The following is a 10,653-nucleotide window of genomic DNA, read 5'->3' on the forward strand; positions in this document are numbered from 1 at the left end:
TACTTCTTTAGGAAATTTGAGAAATCTTACATTTCTGAATCCCTTTCAAAATCAATTTCTGGCTCTATTCCTGAAGAATTAGGTTGCTTAAATTCTTTAACCAACCTTTATCTTTCCCAAAATAGTTTTGAAGGTCACATCCCTACTTCTTTAGGAAATTTGAGAAATCTTATCCATCTGTATCTTTGGGGAAATAAACTTTATGGTTGCATTCCTGAAGAGATAGGTCACATATATTCTCTAGCCCAGCTTGATCTTGCTCAAAACAGTTTAGAAGGTCACATTCCTACTTCTTTAAGAAATTTGAGAAATCTTACATTTCTTAGTCTTTGAGAAAATAAACTTTCTGGCTTTATTCCTGATGAAATAGGCTACATAAATTCTCTAACCAACCTTTCTCTTTCTCAAAACCATTTAGAAGGTCTCATTCCTACTTCTTTAGGAAATTTGAGAAATCTTACCCCTTTGTACCTCTCTCAAAATCAACTCTCTGGCTCCATTCCTGAAGAAATAGGTCTACTAAATTCTCTAGCCTTGCTTGATCTTTCCCAAAACCGTTTGGAAGGTCACATTCCTACTTCTTTAGGAAATTTGAAAAATCTTACATTTCTAAGTTTTTGGAAAAATAAACTTTCTGGTTTCATTCCTAATGAAATAGGCTACATAAATTCTCTAGCCTCGCTTCAACTTCCCAAAACCGTTTAGAAGGTCACATCCCAACTTCTTTAGGAAATTTGAGAAACCTAACCCTATTGTATCTTTGGGGAAATAAACTTTCTGGCTCCATTCCTGAAGAAATAAGTCACCTAAATTCTCTAGCCTTTCTTGATCTTTCCCAAAACCGTTTAGAAGGTCTTATTCCTACTTCTTTAGGAAATTTGAGAAATCTTACCTTTCTGAATCTCTTTTAAAATCAACTTTCTGGCTCCATTCCTGAAGAACTAGGTCGCCTAAATTCTCTAACCGAACTTCATCTTTTCCAAAACAGTTTTGAAGGTCTCATCCCTACTTCTTTAGGAAATTTGAGAAATCTTACCCTTTTGTATCTTGGGCAAAATAAACTTTCTGGCTCCATTCCTAAAGAACTAGGTCATCTAAATTCTCTAGCCAAGCTAAATCTTTCCCAAAACCGTTTAGAAGGTCACATTCCTATTTCTTTAGGAAATTTGAGAAATCTTACATTTCTTAGTCTTTGGAAAAATAAACTTTCTGGTTTCATTCCTGAAGAACTAGGTCGCCTAAATTTTTTAACCAATCTTTCTCTTTCCCAAAACTGTTTTGAAGGTCTCATCTCTACTTCTTTAGAAAATTTGAGAAATCTTACCCATCTAGACCTCTCTCAAAATCAACTTTTTGGCTCCATTCCTGAAGAAATAGGCCACATGAATTCTCTAACACATCTTGTGCTTTCCCAAAACCATCTTCAAGGTCCGATTCCACGTTTGTTTGCTAATTTGAGCAATTTACAAGTTTTGGATCTTCATGATAACCAACTTTCTAGTCCCATCCCACAAGGAATCGGAGGTTCCATGAACATGGAAAGTTTGCAACTTAATGGAAACCAATTTATTGGCTCCTTGCTCGAAAGTATTTGTCATGGTGGTTCACTTAAGAATTTTTCAATATACAACAATGGTTTCAGAGGTCGAGTTCCCCAAAGCCTAAAAAATTGCACGAGCTTAATGAGAGTCTTTTTGAATCGAAACCAACTCACTGGAGATATATCTCAAGTCTTTGGTTCCTATCCAAACTTAATCATCATAGATCTAAGCCACAATAACTTTTATGGCAAGATCTCAAGTAATTGGGGATAGTGTCTAAAATTAGGGACTCTAAAAATGAGCAGGAACAACATTAGTGGTAGCATACCACCCGAGATTGGAAACTGGATTCAACTACATGTGCTTGATTTTTCATTAAATCATATAGTTGGGGCAATTCCAAAGGAACTTGGAAAGTTGACTTCTCTAAAGAAGTTGTGGTTGAATGGAAATCATCTCTCTGGTGCTATACCTGTAGAATTCGAGTCATTGACCAATCTCGAATTTCTAGACATATCCTTGAACAAATTATGCAAGTCACGTAATCTTGGGAACGACTTCTCAAAATTGAACCACTTGAATTTGAGCCATAACAATTTCAGTGAAGAACTTCCCATCTTGCTTATGAGCTTATTTCATCTCTCCAAACTAGATTTAAGCTATAACTCTTTGACTGGAGAGATACCATCAAAAGTCAGCAAAATGCAAAGCTTGGAGGTGCTCAATCTCTCTCACAATTATCTTTCTAGCATTATTCCGACTACCTTTGAAGAAATGCATGGCTTGTTGCATGTTGACATATCTTACAATGAGTTACACGGCCTCATTCCCAATAGCAAAGCATTTTTAGATGCTCCCTTGGAAGCCTTGCAAGATAACAGGGGATTGTGCGATAACGTTAAAGGGCTGCCCCCATGCAAACATAAATCAAAAAAGGGCCACATGAAAGCCGTGTTTGAAATTATTTTCCCTGTTGTGGGATCACTTTTGGTTTTGTTTGTTTCCTTCCTAGTTCTTCTAATTTTGCAAAGAAGAAAGAAAGATCGATATCTCCAATTAGAACAAAGCAACAAGCATGAAGGAGGATCTCTTTTTGTGTCAAGTACTTTCGATGGAAGAAAAATGGATGAAGAGGTCATAAGAGCAACCGACGCATTCAATGACATATATTGCATTGGGAAGGGAGGATATGGAACAACATATCAAGCAAAATTCTCATCAGGTGAAATGGTAGCTGTGAAGAAACTCCACCAACTACTTGATGATGAGAAAAGATCCCAAAAAGCATTCTTAAATGAGATAAAGGCATTAACAGAAGTATGACATCGAATATCGTCAAACTTCATGGCTTCTGTTCTCATGCTCGACATTCGTTTTTGGTTTACGAATATCTAGAAATGGGTAGTTTGGCAAGAATTTTGCAGATTGAAGAATATGCTAAAGAATTTGACTGGAGTAAGAGATTGAATATTATCAAAGGTGTGGCTTATGCCTTGTCTTACATGCACCATGATTGCTCACCACCAATAATTCATCGAGATATCAAAAGTAACAACGTCTTGTTGGATTCTCAATACGTGGCCCATGTTTCAGATTTTGGTACTGCTAAGATTTTGGAGCTAGATTTATCCAATTGGACTTCCCTTGCAGGCATATACGGGTATATGGCACCAGGTAACATATTTCATTGTCATTTTGTTATGAGATAACATTAAAGGCATGCGTAAATGTTGAATTTTGTTCCCTTTTTTTCCTTGGTAGAACTTGCTTATACAATGAAGATAACTGAGAAATCTGATGTATATAGCTTTGGTGTGTTGTCATTAGAAGTGCTAATGGGAAAGTATCCAGATGATTTCATCTTCTCACTTAAGTCATCTCCATCAGTTGAGATGGGCATTCAATTGAAAGATGTGTTGGACCAACGCCTTCAGTTTCCAGCGCCCCAAGTTGAGGCCGAGCTCATAAGGGTTGCAGAGATTGCTACTGAATGCTTAAATGACGTTCTAGAATCCAGGCCGACTATGCACATAATTTCTAAAGTATTAGCAGAGGCCCAAAGCCCCAAACTGCAGTCTCCAACTAGAGCCATCTTTTGAATGAAGTTACACCAAGAAAGTCATGTTCAAGAAGACTTTCTTTTCTGGTTCAATATTTTGTTTGCTCGGTCAATAAGCTAGTGTTTATATTTTGTGTGCTAGTTCAATAAGCTAGTAATTATATTTTCTGTTCTGGTTCAATATTATTTTTTTTCCTAGCAAGCATCGTTTGGAGTGTCATTTTTCCTACCAAGAAATGTAATTTCAATCGATTTTAATATCTCAACGCAATCTTTTGGAGTGTCATTTCTAAGTAAAATGTTGTGTACTCAAGTATTCCATCGAAAAGATTATAAAAAGAAATGGAAAAAGGAAAAAGGAAGAAATCTGCCCAATAGCTTGTGCTTGCTGCCAAAGCCAAAATGGCAAGTTTTTGTATAGAGAAGACTTTTTCTTTGTGATGGGCTTTAACTTTGTAGCCGAATTCAAATAAGAATACTCGAGCTTCAAAATGAGAGCTCAAACAAGTCAAGTTGAGCTTATATGAACTTTGTTCACAAACTTAAACCGAGTCGATGTGAGCTTATATGAGTTTTGCTCGTTTAATATTCGAATTTCAAGTCAATAATAGTGTTTGCAAACATCTCATTTATTAAATAAATTGAATTCAAACTGAATATATACCAATCGAGTTCGAACCGTTCACGAGCTCTCTGCTAATTTGTAACCAATCCCTTAGCAGCTTCCCCCGTCAAATCTCACCTCTTCATTGTACAAAGCATATTGTATTTGCAAACTGATCAAGACAGGCTGGTGGATAAGACTTTCTGTAGAAAGGAAAGACCAGGTAAAAAGCCCCCAAAATCTAGATAATTAATTAATTAAATATTAATCTTTATATATAATGTAAATTTGAGTTTTTTACTTCTCCCACATTTTCTAACCGACTATCATCAATTGACACATTTCAATAGAAAAAAGTTAAAAATAAATAAAAATTCTGCTTATTATCACTGCACCACAAACTAACTTTTATTTTTATCTTTTTATTTTATTTCTTAACAAGTATATGGTGTAAGGATGATTATTAGAAGAATTCTTTAAAAAATATATTAAAGTTTGGAACAAATATTCTATATGGAAAAAGAAAATCTAAAATCCAAAAACTTAAAAAACATTACAAATAACAAAAATAATTATAAAACACAAAAAAAAAAAAAAAAAAAAAAAAAAAAGCTCAACCGACATAGCTAGGCAACATCTGGCCTTGACGACCGTGGCTGCACCGAAAAAATAAAAAAATTCTTCAAAATATAAAACCATTTTGATGATTATATTTGTGAGATGGAATTATTAGATTAGCAAGCCAAGTAATTCAAATACTTAAAAGCTTTATTGCATGAATGAATGCGGTCCATTCCAACTTAAATATTGAAAACTATAGGGGTAGAATTGTCAATGGATTTTATTTTATTTTATTATGCTTTCCTTTTGTCTTTTCGTCTTCTTTGCTCAGTCTCTCATCACCTCAATTTCTCCCACCAAAGCTTAACTCTCCCTCTCCCTCATTTTTTGACCGAAACTTCACTCATTCCTCTTGCCGAAGTTCGTTGTTTTTTTTTTCTTTTTACTGAAGTTCCTCTCCGGCTTTCTCTCACCTAAACTCCTCTCCCTCATTCCCTCGCCGAAACTCATCTCCTTCCTCTCGGTGAAGTTATTTCGTTTTTTTTTTTTATCACCGGTTATGATCTTTCTGGGTTTTTTATTTTATTTTATTCTTTGCTTAATCGATTTTTATTTTTTGGGTTTGCATGACATTGTTGTATTTTCAATTTTTTAGTTTAAGAGTTTTTCTCTCCGGTTTTGTTTTTTTTCCCGGCTATGGTTGAGTTTTTTCCCTCTCCCACATTTTCTAACCAAAGCTTCATTCCTTCCTCTCGCCGAAGTTCGTTGTTTTTTTTTCTTTTACTGAAATTCCTTTCCGGCGTTCTCTCACCGAAACTCGCCTCCCTCATTCTCACCAAAGCTCATCTCCTTCCTCTCGGTGAAGTTATTTTTTTTTCCCTTTGTCGCCGGTTATGATCTTTTTGGGTTTTTTTTTTTTTTTTTATTATTCTTTGATTAATCAGTTTAATTTTTTGGGTTCGCATAACATTGTGGTATTTTCATTTTTTTAGTTTAGTGTTACTGTGTCTTCATTTTTTGAGTTTGTTGTTATTGTGGTTATTTTTGTGTCAATACGTCAGGATGAGTGTTGTACTGATCGGGATGGTTTGAGTGTTGGGAGAAGCTCGAGTGCCAGGTTGGTTGAGGCTAAGGTATAACCGGCTCAGTTCGATCTTGTTTTAGACATATTTTATAATTGAATCTGTATGTACCAATTTTGAAATTTGAAAAATTGATATCATACTAATTACACTTCTAAAACGATACTTTCAATTTAAACAATTTTAGTTTTGTTCGGTCTCCTTTTTGGGTTATAATATATAGTATATATATTATAATATATAATAATATAGTTATAATATATTATAATATATAATATAGTAATATAGTATTAGTATAACTACTAATACAATAGACTATAATCATAATATATAGTTATTTATATAGAATTTTAAATTTAATATTATATTAATTAGTAATTTATCACATAATAATAAATTACATATAATATAAAAATATTTTATACAATATAAAAAGTTAAAATATATATGAACCAGTCCAGTCTGATATTAAAAAAAAGAAAATCAAAACTGGACCGATTTCGACTAGTTTTTAAAAAAATAGAATCGGTACCGAACCCGATTGAACCCGGTACTAACCCGACCCATCGGTTCGGTCCCCTTTTATTCACCCCTAGTTGAGGCTAATGGGTTTTTTGTGTCAGTGGCACTTTTTTTTGTTTCTTCTTTCTTCTTGGTTGAGGATTTTAGGATTTATTTTAGTGTGTTTATATTTTTCAATCTCGATTTAAATAAATAGTGGTTTTTTTTTTGTTGGGTTTGTGAAAAGAGTAGATGTTTTTTATTTATTTTTTTTAATGGATGTTATGATCTTTTTGGATTTTTTATTTTTATTTCTGAAGTTTAGGGGAAAAGGGATGGTTTGAGTTTTGGGAAAAGGGATTGGCTGATTGAGAGCGTCAGTCGAAGTGTTAGGGATAGGGATGGTTTGAGTGCCCGTGGGTCAAGGTGATGGCTTTATTTGAATTAGTCCCTTTTTTTTTTTTTTTTTTATCTTTCCTTCAGTGTCCTTCAAGTGGTTGAGGGTTTTTTGGTGTCATTGTGTTAGTCAGCATATCAGTGCAGTGATTTTTCTTTTCTAGGTCAAGCTTATGGATTTATTTGTGCCAATCTATTTTTTTCTTTTTTCTCTATCCTTCCGTGTCCGTTGAGTGGTTGTTGAATTTTTGGTATTAATGTGTCAGTGCAGTGATTTTCCTTTTCTTATGTCTTCGTCAAGTGTTTTTTCTTTTCTTGTGTCTCCGTCTATTTTATTTGTGTTGGTGTGTCAGTCTAGGCTTTTCTTTTTTCTTTTTTCTTTTTTTTCAATGTTGTGATTTTTTGTCATGCCGTTGAACCTGGTTTGAGGATTCTAGATGGGTTTTTGGTCTCCACAAGCGTTGCAGCCACAAAAGGCAGCCCAAGTCTCTTCCATCTGCTACCGTGCAAGGACAAATAGAAATCGATACCACTGCTTGGCCACGAGCCATCGAGTTGCACTATCCTCCCCTGTTTTTATCCCCACAAAAGAGTGCACGTACGTCCCTAACGTGAGCCCCTGCAAACCACCACCACCACCGAGAGCTCCTCCACGTCGAGACCCCACAGAAATCACCGCCAAGGGCTGTTCAGCACCCCGAGTCCATCACAAGCTTCTCATGGCCTCACAGTGGGTCCTCTCTCTCCCTCACCCCATGCATACTTCCCTCCCATAATCTCTCTCTCTCTCTCTCTCTCTCTCTCTCTCAATTGCATAGTCGCACTCGCCAGAGTTGCCACCGCGCTTGCCACCGTAGAGTGCAACCCAGCCTCACGTTGCACTGCCTAGCTCACAGTAAGCCCAATGCCTCTCGCGTAAGTCCAATCCATAATGCATGCAACTTGTAGCATAAATTTTAAGTTGGTTAGTTAAATTACGAAAATGCCCCTGATTTTTTAGGATTAACAGTTGAGAATAATTTAGTGTTAGGAAGATTTTAGGATTAGGAAATATAGGATATCTTAGCAGTTTAGGTTTTAGCCTCTGTAATGTTATCTATAAATTGATGTGAAAAGTCATTGCTAACAGAATTAAGCAAGTGCTGCCTTCTATTACCTCAGAAACTCAATCTGCTTTTCTACCTAGTAGGTTAATAACAGATAATGTTCTAGTGGCTTATGAGGTTATTCACTTTCTAAGGAGGAAAAAGAGGGGAAAAAAAAGTTTATGTCTCTTAAGCTCGATATGAGTAAAGCTTATGATAGGGTTCAATGGTCCTTTCTTCAAACTGTTTTATGCAAACTGGGCTTCCATGAGAAAGTGATCCAACTGTTTATGAGATGTGTGCAAAGTGCTTCCTTTTCAATACTTATTAATGGATCTCCAACAGGTCATATTATCCCATCAAGGGGGTTGAGACAAGGAGATCCTATCTCCCCTTATTTGTTTCTGCTCTATACAGAAGGCCTAATTGGGTTATTAAAGCATGTAGCCACTTCAAATGCAATCTCTGGAATTCGAGTTTCTAGAGGGGCCCCAAAATTGAACCACCTCCTATTTGCTGATGACAGCCTCATTTTCTGTGATGCTAGTGTGGAGACTAATCTCAAATTATTAAGACTGCTGAAACTCTATGAGGAGGCCTCTGGTCAATTCATCAACCAAGATAAATCTGCCATGGTGTTTAGTTAGAATATCAGTGCTATCCAAAAGCGAGCTATTATGGATTTATGGGGTACTGATCAGATCCAGCAGTATGATAAGTATCTAGGACTACCCCCTATTGTTGGTAGATCCAAGCAGGCCACTTTTGCTGAGATTAAGCAAAAAGTCTGGTTAAAGCTTCAAGGTTGGAAAGGCCACATGTTTTCTCAAGGGGGTAAGGAAGTACTTCTCAAAGTTGTGGCTCTTGCCATCCCCTCCTATGCAGTGAGTTGTTTCAAACTCCCTTCTAAACTTTGTACTGACATTGAAAGTATGATGGCTAAATATTTGTGGGGGCAAAGAAATGATGAAAGGAAGATTCACTGGGTTAGTTGGCATAAGTTGTGTTGTCCTAAAGCTGTTGGGGGTCTAGGCTTCAAAGAATTGGAAATTTTTAACATGGCATTGCTGGCTAAACAGGGGTGGAGGCTGTTGCAATACAAAGACTCTCTATTCCATAAAATCTATAGTGCAAGGTACTTTCCAAGTGGCAATCTGCTCGAGGCTCATCTTGGTAACTCTCCCTCTTATGCTTGGAGAGGAATATGGGAGCCTAAGAAGCTACTCTTAAAAGGTGGAAGATGGAATGTAGGGAATGGAAGAAGTTTTCATATTCTTGATGATGTATGGCTGCCAGGGTTTAGAGAGTTGAGGAAGGAACTTATGGTTCACAATAATCAACAGGTTGGGAGGACTGAGGAACTGAAAGGACAGGTTGATTCTCTGATTGATTATAATACCAAGTGGTGGAACCTGCCTAAGGTTAGATCTCTCTTCAATCCAAAAATTACAGAGACAATTCTGAGGCTACATCCTAGTTATTCTGATGAAGATGATATGTGGGTATGGGAGCATGAAAGAAGTGGATGCTTTAGTGTTAAAAGTGCATACAGGTTGTTTAAGTAACTTTCTGTAGAAAGTGTGGGGGAAACATCCTATGGGGCTGCTACAAAGAAGTTCTGGAATGGCTTATGGAAACTAAAAATCCCTCACAAAGTCAAACTATTTGCTTGGAGAGCTTGTAAGGAAATACTTCCTACGAAGGCTAATCTTCTTAGTAAAAGGATGGATGTGAATAGGGCTTGTTCTTTCTGTGATCATAGTCTTGAAGATTTAGCTCATGCATTATTCTTTTGTCCTTCCATTCATGAACATTGGGTGAGAAAGTTTCCTAACTTTCCACAGTTCAATTAGTTTTCTTCTTTCATGGCTACTGTTATGCAAGTTTCTACAGGAGATTTCTCATAGGACTTTGCTGATTTTATTCTGATGGCTTGGGGTTTCTGGTTTAGGAGAAACAAAATGATTTATGAATGTGTTAATCTACCTCCCTTACAAGTTATGGACTTTGTTTTTTCAAAAAAGAGTAAGCAGTCAGCTGGTTTGCAGATCCAAGGTGCCTCCAAGTCAATGCTTTACAAGTGGTCTCCTCCACCAGCTAATTGGTTAAAGTTAAACTGTGATGGAGCTTTGCTCTTTGACCAAAATAAAATTGGTATTGGGGCTATTCTCAGAGATTCTCATGGATCTGTTCTTATGGCTCTAAGTAGAGGGGAGGAGGAATTTCTGGAACCTGAAATTGTGGAGGCCACAGCTATTTTGAGGGGCTTGCAATTCTGTCTAAATATTGGGATCCAAAACCTTGTGATTGAAAGTGATTGCCAACACTTGGTTGAGGAGGTCAATAATGAAACAGTTTCTTATACAGCTATGAGAACGGTTATTACTGAAATTAGAAGACTAATGCAGAGCTTTGGGGATTGCAAGTTTCAGCATTATGGTCGCTTATCTAATGCTGCAGCACATCACCTAGCTTGACAAGCGTGGAATAGTTCTCATATGCAGCTATGGTGGCATACAGTTCCATCTTTTGTTGAACATATATGTTTTGTTGATCAATTATCTTGTTCTCAGAGTTGAGGTCTTTAGTAACTCTATGAAATGAAGTTCATATTTTCAATAAAAAAAAAAAAAATTAGAAATTTATGCAAATTACGTGTTTATTTTTATAGGCAACCGATTGCGTGCTGAAAATAGTGGATTAGTGTAACAAGGTAAGTAGTATGATCATACCCTTACACATATGGTAAACAGCATGTTTCCTTTATAAAAATGTTATGTATGTATACCCTTCATTGGAAGCCCATTTTTACGTACATCAATCG

The 10,653-nt window shown here is 36.2% G+C and overlaps 1 protein-coding gene across 1 annotated transcript; it reads left to right on the forward strand.

Moving 5' to 3' along the window:
- The first annotated feature begins 1,838 nt into the window (after positions 1-1,838).
- Positions 1,839-8,476, forward strand: LOC121235450 (MDIS1-interacting receptor like kinase 2-like). Its single transcript, XM_041131797.1, has 8 exons — positions 1,839-2,428; positions 2,573-2,858; positions 2,966-3,215; positions 3,303-3,583; positions 5,827-5,898; positions 6,674-6,774; positions 7,182-7,342; positions 8,175-8,476. The coding sequence occupies exons 1-8, from the start codon at positions 1,839-1,841 to the stop codon at positions 8,474-8,476; spliced, it is 2,043 nt and encodes a 680-aa protein (XP_040987731.1).
- Positions 8,477-10,653: the final 2,177 nt, after the last annotated feature.

The sequence above is a fragment of the Juglans microcarpa x Juglans regia genome, chromosome 6D (assembly GCF_004785595.1).
Source record: "Juglans microcarpa x Juglans regia isolate MS1-56 chromosome 6D, Jm3101_v1.0, whole genome shotgun sequence".
In the NCBI taxonomy this organism is placed as follows: domain Eukaryota; kingdom Viridiplantae; phylum Streptophyta; class Magnoliopsida; order Fagales; family Juglandaceae; genus Juglans; species Juglans microcarpa x Juglans regia.

What these genes read in the sequence shown, in the direction of transcription:
- LOC121235450 (XM_041131797.1), top strand. Translation starts at nt 1,839, where the DNA reads ATGAGCAGGAACAACATTAGTGGTAGCATACCACCCGAGATTGGAAAC. An exon ending in TTGAGTGCCCGTGGGTCAAG is followed by an intron (nt 6,775 to 7,181) that starts GTGATGGCTTTA and finishes TGAGGATTCTAG; the next exon opens with ATGGGTTTTTGGTCTCCACA. An exon ending in ATCCCCACAAAAGAGTGCAC is followed by an intron (nt 7,343 to 8,174) that starts GTACGTCCCTAA and finishes GATCTCCAACAG; the next exon opens with GTCATATTATCCCATCAAGG.